At 48.1% G+C, this 16,924-nt stretch overlaps 1 protein-coding gene across 3 annotated transcripts in view; it reads right to left on the reverse strand.

Moving 5' to 3' along the window:
* Positions 1–16,924, reverse strand: part of Col6a3 (collagen type VI alpha 3 chain) — an 81,657-nt gene that overhangs the window by 26,014 nt on the left and 38,719 nt on the right. For all 3 annotated transcript variants that reach the window (XM_020187569.2, XM_074072068.1, XM_074072067.1), the window contains exons 10-27: positions 15,901–16,515; positions 14,115–14,714; positions 13,140–13,477; positions 12,241–12,319; positions 11,043–11,188; positions 9,680–9,772; positions 9,088–9,141; positions 8,193–8,264; positions 7,512–7,538; positions 7,364–7,408; positions 7,192–7,245; positions 6,454–6,516; positions 5,793–5,858; positions 5,289–5,342; positions 2,842–2,877; positions 2,232–2,294; positions 1,589–1,651; positions 109–171 (exon numbers count right to left, since the gene is read on the reverse strand). In XM_020187569.2, the coding sequence (XP_020043158.2) occupies positions 109–171; positions 1,589–1,651; positions 2,232–2,294; positions 2,842–2,877; positions 5,289–5,342; positions 5,793–5,858; positions 6,454–6,516; positions 7,192–7,245; positions 7,364–7,408; positions 7,512–7,538; positions 8,193–8,264; positions 9,088–9,141; positions 9,680–9,772; positions 11,043–11,188; positions 12,241–12,319; positions 13,140–13,477; positions 14,115–14,714; positions 15,901–16,515 (2,531 nt within the window). The remainder of the gene's footprint in view (positions 1–108; positions 172–1,588; positions 1,652–2,231; positions 2,295–2,841; positions 2,878–5,288; positions 5,343–5,792; positions 5,859–6,453; positions 6,517–7,191; positions 7,246–7,363; positions 7,409–7,511; positions 7,539–8,192; positions 8,265–9,087; positions 9,142–9,679; positions 9,773–11,042; positions 11,189–12,240; positions 12,320–13,139; positions 13,478–14,114; positions 14,715–15,900; positions 16,516–16,924) is intronic.

A 16,924-nucleotide genomic window follows, 5' to 3' on the forward strand; every position in this document is an offset into this window, starting at 1 on the left:
GAGATGTGCAAACTAAGCCAGTGGACAGAATGACAAATGAGAGAGAGGAAACAAGTGTATCTGGCCAGGTCCCCACCTTGGCAAAGCTCTACCTTTCTCCAGACAAACCTTTCTTCCCAGGGGACCAGTTCTGCCACGTTCTCCAGGAGCCCCAGCTGTACCTGCGCCTCCCTGCAGCACAAGGAGAAGGAAGTGCGTAAGGTCTTCACTGCCTGGGTCTCTGAATCCACACTCTTCCCTGCACTGTCGTCTCAGCCCTCAGGGCAGGTGATCTGTTTTGCCTACATCCCACAACTCAACGTCATGCTTCGTGCCACTGATTCAAGAGGCTTCAGCAAACTTGAAGTGTGGTTGTTGCCTCCCAGGACCATTCTCCACAAACTGGTGCATGAGCACAACTAGATCACAACTAGACACCACGCCCCGACTTCATGTGACTTTGTTCCCCCTCCTGTTCTACACCCCACACTGAGCAGCTGACGTATACAGGTACACAAATACTTATTAAGTGAATGAGTAAATCAATGAATCAAAGTAACTCTTAAAATGAGGTACAGGCTCACACCTGCAATCCTAGCTACTCATGAAGAAAAGATTAGGAGGACCATAGTTCAAAGCCAGTTGGGGCAAATAGTTCTCAAGACCCTATCTCGAAAATACCCATCACAAAAAGGGCTGGCAGAGTGGCTCAAAGTGAAGGCTGTGAGTTCAAGCCCCAGTATTACAAAAAAAAAAAATGAGGTGCAGCCTATACAGTCCAGAAATGCCCCTAAAATTGATAGTGGGGAAGCACAAACTGATGCCCGTTTCTGGGGCTAACGATTTTGCTGGTTTAAATTCTTAGTTAATTAGAAGTTAAACAAATGTTTTAAAATGCAGAAATTTTAAAAATAGGTATTTCTCAGCTCTCAAGCATAGAACTTTCTAAGTGAATGACAGCCTTGCAAATTTCCTGCTGGCCTCCACTTTTTTGTGCATTTCTTTGGCAACAGACCTGCTTGTTACCAGTTCACTAGTCATTGTGACTTTCTGTAACAAGTGACAGCATCTCTCCCTCCGTATTATCTTAGTCTCAAGAAAAAGCAGGACAGAGAGTTCCTGGCCACTGACCCTGGCCCAACAACAACACCATGTTTCTGCTCCTCACAGCCAAGAGCTGAGATGCATACTGGTGTCTGAGGTCCAAGGACATTTAAGGAACATGAGGATAGGGAAGTCCTTGTATCAGAAAAGGGGTTATATCTAGTCAGAAGAGGCCTGGTATGAAACATTTCACATAATCTAAGTATTTTAGTGACTTTAGCTAGATTTTACACAGTCTCATCCTAAGACTTCTGAGACGAGGCACATTCTTCCCTTGCCTACCACAAGGGCCTACAATCTGGAAGGAGTAATTTGGGGACTTAGAAGTCACTGGAGCACCAAGAATGGGGGGAAAGATCTCTTATTTCCTGGGGTTTATTTAGTAGCCAGTCACTGTGAGGATTCAGGTTGGATCCAGGATCTCTGTTGCCACAAAGTAAGGTTACAGGGCAGGTCTGCCTATAATACTTCATCCACAGAAGTCTGTGGATTGAGATCAACTTACCCGAGGTCCAGAAATGCCTTGTTCCCCAATCAGGCCTGGAGGACCAATGGGACCAGGTGGGCCCTGAAGAGTAAAAGGTCACGGTTACAGGCAAGTACTGTTGAATTCACTCTCCATGAGCACCCCCTGGATGAAATCCATTCACAGTAGCCAAAAGATGGAGGTAACTTAAATGCCCAGCAACCGACAAATGGGTAAACTATGTTATATGCATGCAATGGAGTATTATACAACCATTAAAAGGAATGAAATTCTGAAGTATGCTGCAACATGGCTGAACCTCAAAAAATTACACTAAGTGAAAGAAGACAAATTCAAAAGGCCACCTATTAAATTATTTCATTTATATGAAGTCGCCAAAGTAGGCAAATCCATAAAGACAGAAAGATAGCTGGTAGCCAGAAGCATGGGGTAAAGGGTGATGAGGAGGCTGTGTCTCGTTTGAGACAAAAGAGTCTCCTATGAGATTAATAAAAATGTTTTGCAATAATTGCACATGGTGAACATCCAACACGCCACCTAACTGTTCACTTTAACAGGGCGAATTTTGTGTTATGTAAACATCACATCACCTTAGGGTTCGTAAAGTACCCAGACACCTGGGGAAATATCACAAGGCATGCAATGCTCAGGGGCCACTTACCTGTCCACCTCTGGTACCTTGTTCTCCTTCAAAGCCTGGCTGGCCTGGATTGCCCCTGTTGCCCTTAGAGACAAGAGAAGACGCAGGGTGGCATCAGGATGGCTTACAACATCGGTTCTTTGTTCTATGGTCAGCTCTGAACTAGGGAAACAGGGAAAATGCAGCACCCCCCTCCAGGCCACAAGTAAACACAGTAACCCCAGGATGAGGTACTGAACCCAAAGCAGCCGTCTCTCTGCACTTGTACAACTGCTTCTCACCCTTGCCTCACCTGTTTCTCAAGAGAGTTTTGTAAAATAAGGATATTTTTAGACTTAAGCTTGTCTGACATAGGTGAGAGGACAGATATGTGGGTTCTTCGTGGAAGGGAGCTCCCCAGGACACCACCTTCTCAGCTGTTTTCCTTCCTTTCACCCACTCTGGGAATCATTTCAAAGACCTGTACCAGGGACTGAGTTTGCTGTGATGGTGAGAAAGAGGGCAGTAGCTCTTTGTGCTTGGCTGCGGCAGTCTGTGCGGTGCCTCATTGCCCAGGCTGACTGTGTCCTAGAAGTCACCTGGGTGTGTGACAGTGTGACTGAAGAACAGAAGTATCAATGCAGGAGCTTACCTTCACTCCTGCAGGTCCCCTTCGGCCAAAGCCACCCTGTAGAAAAAGTCAGACAGCTGTTAGAGGCAGATGGAGACACGAGCATAGGGTCTGGGGCTCACTGAGACTTAACCTGAGTATCTATCTGTTGCTGTCACCCACTTTGTGCCAGAGACCAGCAGCTGTTCCTAGGCAGCACTGGGGAAAATTGCATAAACACTCCCTTCCTCCCCTCTTGCTCCTACACTGCTCCTACTAATAGCTCCAGTGGAAGTTTGAGAATTACTTCAGACAGCCAAATAAAATACTGATGACTTCTAGCCACACTATTGCAGCCAACTTCAAGCGAGGAATGTGAAACAGGACCGTCAGTAACTTTCCTAATTGTAGTGAGCAGCAGTGCAACACATTCATTATGGTGGAAAGGAGTTCTTAGCTCACCATATCATCCTGGCTGAATACAACATATACTCAGTCAAGCAAAGTATCCTGAGTGCACATATGTGAACCTGAAAGGCTCATGTCTGGGCCACCTCTTCCTGGATGCTCCAGAGGTGACCCTTAGTTCAAATATGCGGACTTACTTCATGCACAGCCCATTCGTTCACACCCAGTTTCTGTCCTCTGGGGTGGAGAGGCGTGGGTGGGAACTTGTGGATGCTGGGGTTTGTCTTTGCATGGTCAGGGTTGGCGTTCCAGAGCCTGGTGTGTGCCAGCTCTATCACAGGCTCAGTCCACCTGCTGATCAACCTAGAACCACATTCTCCACTCCCAGTGGACATCCCAGCGATCTTCTGCAGTGATTACTGTCATCTTTCACTGTCGAGCCTCCTTCCACAGAGTTGGGGGAGTGGGTTATTCCAGAGTAACAATCTGCCCTAGTTCCTCCTAAAGGGGTCATCCTATAGTTACATCAGAATCCATTACTGCTCAGGGACTCATTGGCCAGTGTCACTGCAGAGACCCAGAAGGGGTGACCTGAGGCGTAATCTAGCCCAATGATGGGAGGGGGAGACACAATGCATCTTGAGCTAAGGAGGGACCTCTCAGCCAGTCCTCACCCTGACACAAATTTACTCTGTACTCCATCTCCCCAAACCCGAACTGAGACTACAAGAGCCTTTGACTGTAACAGGACTTCAACCCAAGGTCCTGCCTCATGCCTGACGTTGAAACTAATTGTGTGCACTACAGCGCTTTCAATCATTTCATGAAGACAAGTTTGCTTCTGCTCACAATCTGAGTTGTCATAGTTCATTGCAACAGTTACTGTGTATTTCCTTCCTTCTTTTCCATTGTGTAGCTTGTCAACACTATTCATCAACAATGCTCAAACTCTTTAAGATGGCATTTTCACATTTGGTTTGCTTATGAGTTTTAGAAGCACAATGAAGCCCTCATCTACTGTTTGCTTACAGGGGAGTCATTAGCTCCTCTGGAAAGCCCTTCACCTTGAATACCTAACTGCTGGAGCCTGAGTGTGCTGTTGTGGTTCAGGAAAATGGCTGGGGCACCATTCTCAGCTGCCCAGCCCCTGTGCACAGCTTTCATGCTGTTTATTCCTGAGCAGAGAGCCATCCTAGACACCCACCAACTTCCTGGACTTCCCCCTGAAGGCATCCGCTCCACCCATGGAGGGACACTCTCCTCCCAGCTCTAAGGGGCTAGAAAAATTATATCACCTTGGCTTCTGCCTTTCTTCAACAAGCCTGCAAGACAAGGTGGTGAGCTACTCTGCAGCGACATTCCTGAGATGCCTTGAAGAAGCAATCCCAGGATGCAGTGCACTGGGACAAACTGCACCTATCTTCCTTGTGAGTGACAGCAGCATGAAAAGCACTCCCCTACCATTAACATTTCTGTTTGAATTTTTTAAATCTTTACTGTGATAAGAGCTGGCCAAATATTTGAAAGCAGAAAAGGTATTACTCTTTAAAGTGTGTTTGGTTTGCTTGTTTTGAAGGAAAAGGATACAGGATTGGGGAACGGAGAAGAAATGGAACACAGAGTAGATTATAAGAATAAAAATTTTCTGTAAGCAGAAAGTTTGGGTAATAATACAAATCTTGCCCTTCTCCCTTCTGTCATGTGATGATGCAGCACGAGGGCCCCTACTGGACACTGGTTCCATGCTCTTAGACCTTGTGGGCTCCAGAACCCCAAATAAATGGGCTAGGGGTGCAGCTCAGTGGAAGAGTGCTTGCTCAGCATGCACAAAGCCCTGGGGTCCATCCCGACACAGAATAAACAACTTCTGTTTATTTTAAATTACCTCATTGGTTGTATTCTGTTCTATAGCATTAAAAACTGGTTTCAGAGATCCCTTTCAATTCCCTAAATAAGAGCTGCTGAGTAGCTAGCTATATGCCAGCACAGTCACTGGAACAGAGTTGCCCACAGCATGTACCAGGCTGTAGTTGGCAGACCACGTGTCCCCACAGAGCACTCGAAAGCCCTAAGGTACTCACGTCCTTCCCAGTCTCTCCTGGACTTCCAGATGCGCCGTCTCTCCCAGGGACACCCTGGTGTGGGGAAAAACCAGCATGAGTTTCTTATCTGCAGAGAAGAGCATGTACCTCTGGAGTGTTGCCTCAGACGTTGGGGTGGGGGGGCGTCCATTCCCAAGAGAGGGGCTGTGTGTAGGGGGATGGAGAGTTGTCACGCCTCCTGTGGGATGCCTTAAACTAACTGCATTCCCACCTCTTCACGTCTTTGGCTTACTTGGCACTTCCTGCACATATCTAAGGGGCATGAGTTCTGCCTGGAAACAGCCATGCCTGGTTGCTTTGGTTCCCTAGAGACTTCCTTCCTGGCACACACATGTGTTGTCACCAGGACACTGTTGCTGAGCTCATGACACACTGTGCACTTAACAGCCACATCCACACCTCTGTGACTGCTGATGAGTCAATGTGAGAGTTATTTCTTTGTCCTTGAGCACAGGGAGAGTCCATGAATATGGCACACTTTACCATGGGGCCAATGTCACCCGTCTCTCCTTTGGGTCCTCTCTGCTGGCTGTCCTGTCCTGAGTCACCCTGAAAACAACACAGGCAAGGTATAGAGCCACGGTGCATGAGAAGGAGAGCCACTGCTGCCATCACGGATAATCCAAAAATGATCAGTGATGATGTGACAATGTGACCATGAGGCCCCAAAGGGCAGTCCTTCAAGTCACACATCCAGCTCTGACAGAGCATAGCCATGGGCTCAGCATGGCTGAGGTGGCCAGGGTCTTCCCCAGGGAGGAAGACACTTAAGGCTCACTTTTGCTGTCCTCAACCATAGAGGCAGAGAGCCTGGAGAAGAGGCCAGACAGGTGATGGTCATTTACTTAGAGGTTTTATAGAGCCAAGAAATAATGAAAGCTGCAAATGGTTCCCTTTTAGAAAAACAAATTGAAAGTGTCCTGAGACAGCACCATAAGAACCTCTTGCTTCCTGTTGTAAACTTGCAAGCACTTATCTTTATAGCTGGAAACCGTACGCATCTCCAGCAGCCCCGAGGTTGCAAGAGAAAGACAATGCACGCATTTCAAAGCTATTTCAAACATAAGAGTCTCCTTCCATTTTCTCCCATAAACCTCCTCCCCCATTGCAGATCTAAGATTCCCAAGAAGCAAATCTTCCTCACCGGGTCACCTCGAATCCCAACGTCTCCTCTTTCTCCTTTTTCTCCCTTTGGTCCTTTGTCACCCTAAATGAAACACACAAGTACAAGCTAAAAATTCAATGTTTCCAGGTTCTTTGTAAATTTCACTGTGGGTCTTTCTGGTTCTCAACATGATACCATGAGATACAAATGATGAAACAGCTGCCACAATGAAGGAACCACACACTGTCATCTCCCACCACTATCATCTCACACGGTTGCTTCATTCTTGTGACAAGAGCAGCTGAAATCTATCTACTTAACTAAAATCCTAAGACAATACCATTTCATTCGCCAGAGGCATCAGGTCCTCAGGCTTGTTCATCAAACTTTTGTCTCTACCTGCAAAACCACATTCTTTATTTCGTAAATCTTAAATAGAACAGCACTGAGCATTTTCACATTTTTCCATAAAGGTAAAATCACTTCCAAATATATCGGATTTGTTCAGGTAATCAGTGAATATTTACTGAGGACCCTCTCTGTGCCAGGCACTGAGGAGTTATTTATAGCAAAACCAACTCAGCCCCTGCCCTGTGGGATGTGCTCTTCAGCCAGAAAATACCACGTGATGTGGCAGAGCTGACCGGGCATATGGGGGACATCATGGTGCACCTGTAGGGAGGTGAGGGGGCTGCTACTACCTACATGGTAGAGAAAATGTCCCTAAGGGATATGTTCACGTTCTTTCTGTCAGAGCAGCACTGTGGAGGCACCTACCCTTCTGCCAGGATTGCCTTTCTCTCCAGAAGAACCCGGCAACCCTTTGTCTCCCTGCAAAGACAACAAGAAGAGGTCACGCCTGGCACAACTGCACCCGCAGACTGAGTTGTTAGTTGGTAGAATTCTCGGGACTGGGAGCAGTGTGGGCTTAGAAAGTCAAATCACTTACATCTTCTCCATCAAGACCATCCAGCCCGATTTCTCCTAATTCACCCTGAGAGGGAATAAGGCAGACGGGTGAGTGCAGGAAGTTATTCTGGCAAATGAGAAATACCAGGGAGGTTTTCAATGTAAAAAGCAAACACGAGCTTGAATACCTTCTCTCCTGGGAATCCTCGCGAACCCTAGAAGGTAAAGGGACAGGGGAAACCTCAGGACAGAAGCCAAGACATGTCCTCCACCCCCATCTGAAAATTTACTGTTAGAGATTCATCTCTTTGGCTTCCTCTCCCACCATCACATGGAGTGTTATAAAATTACTTTGCCTGGACCTGGACACTTGGTGGCCATGGCTCTCTCAGCAGCAGGGGTAACTTCAAAACCCAGGGCAAGAGGCTCTGAAGGCAAAGCCCACTTTATAACTTTTCTGTCCGTCCCTTCAGTACCTGCTTTCAAGCTTTAGCAAGTAGGGGGAAAAAGTTTATCTGCCCTGGAATCCTTGTGCTGCTCACTGGCATTCTCCCTTCTTCCCTGTTTCCTCCCAGGTCCCAGGGCCCAAGGCCACCTGGACCAGCCTCCTGCCGAGCCCTTGTGACTGTCTCCTGGCTGCTCTGTGTTTCCATAGGAAACTATTTCTCCACTCTCAGGAGGCCTTCCAGGCCTGGCTGTGCTCTGTACTCCCAAGCCACCTGACATGGAGCCACCTGCAGATCGAGGCTCCAGCTGCTGGACACTGAGAACACAGAAACCCAGGCTGGTGGTCCTCCTCTCCCAGGCACTTAGAGAAGCCCAGTGTCACCCAGTATGTGTCTATCCTGACTCCCGGGCCCCACACTTACCTTGACTCCTCTCTGGCCTGGGCAGCCCTGGAAGCCTTGAGTGCCGTTCACACCAGGAGGACCTCGCTCACCCTGTTGGGAAAACAAATGCAGATTAGAAGTTGATCTCCTTCTCCTGTGACTCTGCTGGGTCTGCCCCTGGAGAATGGCACGGCACGCCATGGAACACACATCTCACTGTGACCATGCTGCATGTGTGTCAGGAGCCCTGGCACCTCCTAAGAAGCTGGGGCTCCCTGGAGGGAGTGGTTCCCAGGGTCTGGCTAGCCAGTCAAGGGTGGGTGGCCCCAGATGCTTGGTGTGTGGGTCCCCAAAGAGGTTCATTGGCCCTGATAGCACCACTGCATGCTTGCGGTCCCCAGCTGTCCCACGGGGCTGGGTTTAGCCCTGATACCCAGCACCCAGGCTGAGGACCTGGAGACCTTATCTACTCCCCCATGAGCCCTTCTATCTCCCCTCCCAAGCCTGGACCTTGTTCTACAGGGCCTGTAAACCTCTCAGATCCACAGATGTCCCTTGTTCTGCTCACCCCACCCCCAGACCCTGTTTCTGGGCAGTTCCCTCACCAAACATTGGTGGCTGATTCAGCAACAGCTCTCCGGGATACTCCCTCAGGTGGAGAAAGTATCCCGTTCAGGCTCTCTGCTCCCCACCATAGTTCAGGCTTATTGCACCCTTCTCTCCGATGGTGGCCAAGTGTAACCCCTGCACGTCATACGTGCATTTGTCATACACAGAGTCTCCACAGTCTTCCACAGTGGGACATTTTTGTTAAGGAAGTTAGAAAATAATCTTTCTCCTAATGAGAAAGCAGGTTACGAGCTCTGCAATTCAATCCCACCACGTGGGGACAAGAGGAAGTAAGAACTTAAGGAAAAAGGCAACTTTTACTCACTGGTCCGCCCTCGTCACCAGGGTAGCCTCGGTAGCCATCTTCCCCGGCAATGCCCTGAAACAAAGCACACGGGTTCCTGAGTTAGATCAGGGCTGTCTTTGTTCTGTGTGGAACGTCTCTGAGACCCCCTTCATTTGGCAGAGCAGTGCTAAAGGTTAGCATGGTCATGGGTGTTGCCTGGAGCTGGACGGTGTTCCACCACTCCAGTGGAATAACTTTCTATCCAGACCTTACCAAGAAATCCTGTTGGTTTCCTATGAGAGGCAAATGAGAAGGATCCAGGCTGACCAGCACAGGCAGCTACCCACCAGTGATACCCACTGGTTTTAACATCATTTTATGAAACAAAGAACAGATTCCCTGGTCCCACAGAAAAGGACAGTGTGGCAGACACTTGGACTTCTGCACCGTCTCCAGCAGGTTGTCTCTGGGCAACGCAGCTTGTGGGTCTGCACCCTGGAAGCGCTTGTCCACAACATGAACGGCACTCTCTCCTACCTCCGTGCTGTGACACGAGAAGTCATCCAGACAAAGTAATGCTGGACTTTGAGGTCTGGGCTCAGGCATCAGAAGAGGGTACGAACCCCCCTACCTTCGGTCCAATGCTGCCAATGGGTCCTCGGTCTCCCCTTTCTCCTGAGCATTTGCAGGGAACCCCACAGCAAGCTTTCTCAGCAATGTTGTCCTGCCAAGATGGGGGGGGAAAAAAAGGTTAAATCTCAGGCCGAGGGTCCTGATCCTGGCAGTCAGGGTGGGGTGGGAAGTCCTCACGGGAGAGAAAAGAGCAACCAAAGCACGGTCTTAACCACAGTGTCCTCTTAGACTTATTTCTAGAAGTTTCTAACAGAGAGCACAAATTTCAAATTTTAAGTATAATTTCCATATGTTTAAACTACAAATGCAAACCCAACAAACAAATTGCAGCTAACCAGGACTGAAGGTGGCTCCCACAGCATGGTGTGCCTTCCTCAGAGCCGTGGTCAGTCATGGAAAATGGTACCAGCCTGACCAGCCTGGAGGGGGCCCCAGAGCAGCCATGGGGCAGAGCAGCACAAGGCTCCCAGCCTTGCAACTCCAGGTCACTGACGCCTCCAGCAAACACCCTCAGCATTCCTGACCCTGTGTGCAAAGTACCCACCTTACACACTTCCATCTGCTGCACGTGCATTTTTTGCAATGACCTTTCTAGACTTTCACTTTCTGCCATGTCCTAACAATGACCTTTCTAGAGCTTTCACTTTCTCCCATGTCCTAGATTCTTCAACAGACTCCACCTCCTTCCACCCCACTAAAACAAAAACAAAAACAGACCAATTCTGGAGAAGGAGGGTTGGGGGAGCAAGGGCAGAGCCAGTCCCTCCCACTCACCCAGCCATACTCCCCATCGCCACCACAAGAAAGCCTCTGAGGTCAGCACTCCACCCACAGCTCCCACCCCCTCCTCACAACATCTCCCGCTGTTGGAGGCAGGACTGGCTGAGGCACAGGGAGCCTGGAGGGCTCCTTGGTTTGTGCTAAAGGAACACGGAGGGAAGGAGACAAAAGCACTTCTCCATCCAGAAATGACTCGGTCTTTCTTCTCCTGCATAGCCTTGCTCTCAGCACATAAACTTTCAGATACTGTGGACACGGTTTCCTGTCCGGGATGGCCAGTCTCAAGGTTTTGCATTCCCAGCAATCATATGAATGAAAAGACATCAGAGGAATTTAGCTTCTGCTAGAGACAGAGAGTGAGTCCTGAGGCTACAACACCAGAATGCCTGCAGTTCACTGTGTTTCCAGCGACGTGCCAGCTCCCCTTCCAGGGCTCACACATTACAGAATAAGACAGGTCATCAGTGAATTAAACCATCTGCCCAGACACCCCTCCCCTGCTCACCAGGCCATAAGTGGCTGCATAATCTTGAGATAAAGTTTATAAAGTTTATAAAACCCTTTAAAAATAAAAAACTCACAAGCTGCTCTGCAAGTTCGTAATCTAAGTCCAGCAAGTTGAGCCGCAGGGGCCTGTCATACATGAATCCCCGCCCAAATTCCAGCTGTGACAGCAGCTCCAGGTTGGCTACACGTTCAAGACCCACCAGGATCAAGGCCTGGACACCTATGAGGAAAGACACATTTAATTCCACTTATCTAGGGGTTGAGAGCTATGGCATCAGGTTTTCCTGACTTCGGTTTATCCTTTTGTTTTATTTTGTTGGGGTTTTCCTGTTGGTGGTGGTGGGGATTGAACCCAGGTCTTCACGATCACTAAGCATGTGCTCATGTAGCATGAGCTGCACCCCAGCCCTTCTTGACTTTTTTTTTTTTTTAAGGAAAACTTCAGCACAAAATTTGGCTTTAATCAAAGCATGTTTAATCAAACTAATTAGCTTCGCTGAACCTTTGAACTCCTGTGAGTGATTGTTTCCCTTGTGTCACAAACTAAATGTATTATTGTGCACATAGGAAGTGACATACACGAAGAGAATCAGCCGTATGTCTTTAAACTCTGGCCGTACCTAACAGGGTCGGGCTGTGGAAAAGCTGACATATTAGCACCTCCAAAAGCAGGTAACATCAGCCAGGGAGGGGAGCATTGCTTGGGAAAGAAACTAATAAAGAGAGCATTCTTATGATTGGCTATGCTTTCACAGATTTCACAGATTCTTCTTGACATCCAAAGCACATCTGACAACAGGCGTGCTGTTTCCCCAGTCACCTTACATTTGGTAAGTACACTAAGTTCATTTATTTCATATTATTATTTTCATGTATGTTCATTTAAATGCTGCAGTGTTTGAGCTGTGGTAACTGTCAGCTGAAAATGTGGTTATTCTTTTGCCTAATACATTAAATTCCTAGCGTGTGGGGTGAAGTAAAATAAAAACAGTGCTTCTGTTCTTTTGCAAAACCATCATGCATTCTGCATTCTACCAGCTAAATGGGTCTCTGAACCTGCATGTCTGTGGCAGTACATGGTAATAAAACTCTTTGTGATTCAAAAGGCATCTTTGTAAGCGTTATCGCCCAGCCCCAAGAAGGCAATGAAAGGCCAAGATGATGGGAAGAGTCCTCCAACAGCCGAGCCCACCCAGAGAGCTTGGGGTCAGCAGAGTAGCAGCCCCACCTCACAGGGGATTACTGCTCATGATTAGGAAGCTTGGAATCTACCTTCTTGTCGGAGCTCCTCAGAAGCTCTGTGTAAGTCAGCCAGGTCTCCATCCACTCCATCGGTAAAATGAATGACCACCTGCGAGCAAAAGAGGAGTCAAAACCCACCCCAACAGAAGAGAAACATCACAGACCATGGAGCCAAAACCCTATGTTACAGATGAGAAAAGCAAAGGCCAAGGTTGAGCATATTGTGCAATAAACAAAGTGTAAAATAAAGAGGTGTGTTTTAGTGTTTGGTTTGTTTAAAAAAACACAAGCACTAATGACCAAAAAAGCCATTTATGTCATTCTCCTATTTATAAGGCATGGTTTCTGCAAACTACTGTGCACCTGTGCTGCATGTGGCTAAGGCTACTCTGGGTTGAACTGTGTTCCTCAAAAGCCAGATGCTGAAGTTAAGGCTCTCAGTTCTTCAGAATATGACTGTGAGTGGAGCTGGAACTTCAAGTCAAAGAAGGCCATCGGGTGGTCCCTAATCCCGTGTGACTGGCGTCCTATAAAAATTGGAGATTAGGCAGCCAACAGTCACAGAGGAAAGACCCTGTGGTGACCCTGGGGTGGCGGGAGGGAGAAGCTGTCATTTTCAAGCCAAGGAGGGAAGCCTTGCCCTCCTTATGGTTATTCCTATAACCATTTAAGAATTAATCTTAAAGTCAGTTCTTTCAAGCTTAACTAATTGCCAGGACTCCCAGGCTAGCAGGGTGAGGAAGACAGCACATGAAGGTACGGTTGTTTAGGAAGTGAGGGACTCTAGCACGGCACATGTGGCCCAGGCCCGTGTGCACGGTGCGTAAACGGTGCGTAAATGGTGCGTAAACGGTGCGTAAACGGTGCGTAAATGGTGCGTAAATGGGCATGACTCCAGCGGCTCCTGGGAAAGGCTCCAGGCCACTCACCTTCACGTTTTCGGGTGAGGCCTGCCGGAACTTGTTCTGATAGACCTTCAGCGTGTCGGCCGTAAGGATGTACGGGTGCTGATTCTGCATGTTCTGGAACTTCTCAAACAGCTCCGGCTGGTACTCAGCAAAGTCAAAGGCCTCCACCGGGCCTGAGGGTGTGTTGGCCACCACCGACACCCGAACGACGGGCAGCTGGCTGCCACTGCAGCTGATTCTCTGCATCTGGCTGATTCTGTTCAAGATGGTGTCCACCTTGGACTCGAGGCCCTTCTGGGCCACAAATACATTCTGATCTCTGGATCCATCGAACCCCAGAATCACATCCAGGTTACAGGCTAGAAAGGAGAAATGCAGGCCATGAATTCTAAGTTGAGGCTGCTGAGAAGAATTCAACTTAAACCAGAGACAGGCACAGACAGCCCAACACTTGGACCGTGACACTCTCTCTGCCCCATAGCGAACGGAGATCATCTGTGTATGAGCTCTGAGAGCGGCAGGTTAGGTCTGCTTCTCTCACAGGGGAAAATGGCGGTGGGCGGGGAAGGTCTGAGAAGCCAAACTTGTGGCTCATTTTAATATACATTTGCTCTTTGGCAGGTGTTCATCGAACTGGACACCATAATGTACACTTGGTATTTAAATATATCCCAAATACATTTGTCCTCTAAATTAAAAGCACTTTAGAACACAAAACACTCATATCTCAAGTATTTGGTCCAATAAATGTATAATTGAAAACATGGATGAATAAATCTGAATTATTTGGGGTATAAAGTAATAGGAGAAAAAATGAGCTTATAAGGGCAAAAAGATAGACTTTTCCTGGAGGCACATCCTGCAGCCACGGTCAGGTGAGCACCAGGGCCAGCCCACGTGGATGTAAGGGCACTTCCAAAGCAACCAAAGGCCTAAGGAACTCACAAGCCGACGCTTTCCACAGGAAAGGACTGAGATGTGTACATAGGGGGTTACCTTTGGAAACATCGGTCACACCAGGACATAGGGTTTCGTGCATAGCGTCATGCAGTGTTTCCAAAACTTGCTCGCTCAGTTCTGACAGCTCCTGGACGTTCCCTACCCGGAATGCTGTGGCACTGTTGGATGCCATCTTTCCGACCTCTTCTGAGTCAATGTTCCTCACACCCACCGCGAACACCTTGACACCTCTCTGAGTGAGTGCCAGGCTCGCATCCTGGGCATCCTCCACTGACTTTCCTCCTGTGATCACAAAGGCAATCTGAGGAACCCTCTGATCCAGTCGGCTGCCAGCCTCAGGCACGAAGTGATTGAGCCGCAGGTGCTCCATGCCCACCCTGGTGTTGGCGTGTCGACCCCCTTTGTAGACCACTTTGTTGATGGCATCAATAATCTGCCTCTTGGTGGAGAAGTCCTTCAGGAAGAATTCATCTGTGGGGTCAGAGTTGTACTGGACCAGCCCCACTTGGATGGAGTCACCCTCTTCATAAACTGTGTCCACAATTTCAGATGCAAAACGGAGCACTTCCTGGAAGCTGTCCCTTCTGAAATTGATGGACCCATCCAACAGGAACACAATATCTGCCTTCTTCTTCTCTACAAGAGGTGGCAATGAAAATGAGGAGGGGTTAGGTTTCTATGTCCAGAATGTAAAGAGACAAAATGTGAATCAAAATAACTGAAATAGACATTTCGAATAATCCATTCACAATGAAAACCCATGCTCTATCCCACACCTCTCTGGTTCTAGCCCCAGAACACTATGCTAAAATCAAGACGCCGAATGAGAAATCATCTAAACAAGAAGGAAAGGAGACACAAGAACTCAGTGGGCCAGAGTTCCAGCTCTTCATGAAACATGGTAGGGTGCCAGGAATTGGAGGGGACCTGCGCTGGATGGTCTGTGAACTTGGATGCCTTAGGAAATACCACTAAACCATTTTTCTAGTAAGAAATAAGTGACAGTGCCTGCCAGTGGTAGGAAGAGAGGCCTTGGGCACAGCAAGGAGGCACTGCAAGAGATGGACTGGAAAAACGGAAAGGTAACCCCATGAGTCTTTGGAAGAGTGCCTGAGAGCTTCATGGGGCTCATGAACCTCAGTCATGTAAGGGTAATTTCCTGTTCCTACCAACCAGTCAAGACTGCACTGAAGAGGAGGGAAAGTTGGGAGTCAGTGCCACAGTCAGCCCAGAGAAAAGCAGTCAAAGAGTGAAATAGTAATTCATATTCCTGGGGAAAACCAACCCTACTCATGCACCCTGGATGCCTGAATGGGCATCATCCAGAGGAGGAGCAGGGAAATGTGTGGGTGGTGAGGGACGCAATCTGCCCTTGGCAGCCCCACAGGTAAGAACCAGGAGCATGGGGAAGAAGCTGTAAATGGACGGTCCCGATGGCCATGTCCGTCGAAGGATGGAGGTGTGCCTAGACCATGGTGGACATCCTGCCCGTGGGAACAGCCTGAAGTCAAAGCCATGTCCAGTGGGGCATAGACTGGCTGAGTCAAGATACCATCCTGTTTTGAGATCTGATGACGGTGATACGTTCTGCCCTTACAGAAGCTTTCAAAAGAGCTATAATGAACCTCAGGAATGACAGAGCGATACCATGCGCTCTAGGGATATGTTTCCCCTCCACAGTTTCAACTGAACTAGTTTTCCCGTATTTAATTTCTGCAGAAACAACCCTGAAAGAAGAAAACTGTTGGAAAAAAAGCTAGTTATGTCTTAATTTCAAGATCTCGATATACCACTCCATAGTCATGGGTCATACAGCTCATACCTGGCCTTGAAGGAGAAGGTGTGTCCACTCCTAGAGGTGCAGGTGTAGCCCCAGAGGGTCCAAATGAGCTCATGACCCTGTCTTCTATGTTGGGCAGCTCTGTGAACTCTCTCACGGGGAAGACCAAGCTGGGGTTGTTAGTGATGGTCTGCAGCTCCACCCTGTCAGTGTTTCTGTCTCCTATTCCCAAACTCGCAATCCTAGAAGAGCTTAGGACCTGAGAGATCCTGGAAATGTCATCCTGGGATTTTCCACCCAGAAACAGTACGAGGTGTTGGGGCACCCCATCTTCTATCCGACTCCCAGCAGACTTCACAAAGAGGTTTCTTGCCACAAACTCCAGAGCTTTTCCAGTGTTCCGTGGAGAACCTCCCTTGAACCTCAAGCGCCGTATGGCGTCGAGCACCGAGGCCTGGGATTTGTAGGTCTTCAAATAGAATTCTGGGAAGGCCTCATTGCTGAACTGTACAACGCCAGTCCTCACTCTGTTGGGGCCAATGTTGAGTCTTTGGACGATCCTGCTAACAAAGTCTCTGATATGAGCGATGCCATCGGGCCTAATGCCGTCAGAGCTGTCGATTAGAAAGACGATGTCAGCAGCGTCACTCTCGACAGCTGCAGGAAAAAGAGAAAGAGGAGCACTCAACAGGTGCCAGCTTTGTCTGGTTTTCTTCCCGTTACCGTCTGAAATCTGCCTTGTGTGGCACCATAATGTCAACCAACATTAAAATCATATCCTCACTCACTTGTTTTTGTCTTTTGGACTTTTTGAACTTAGTCATTAAAAATTAGGCCTTTTTCAGAAACCAAAACAATTTCCACCTCTTGAAACATTTTAAGTTCTTCAAAACTGTCTCTTTCTGAATTGACTCTTTTAATTTTGGCTTTCTTGGTTAGGTTACAACTGCTTTAAAAAAATGTCAGCAGCATTTAGAAACGTGTAGATTACCACAAGAATCATGACCTGTAGCCACCAGGAGGGACCACAGCTTCCCAAGCCAACATCTTTGTGGTACAAGAAGAG

Source organism: Castor canadensis, chromosome 4, assembly GCF_047511655.1.
Source record: "Castor canadensis chromosome 4, mCasCan1.hap1v2, whole genome shotgun sequence".
NCBI lineage: Eukaryota > Metazoa > Chordata > Mammalia > Rodentia > Castoridae > Castor > Castor canadensis.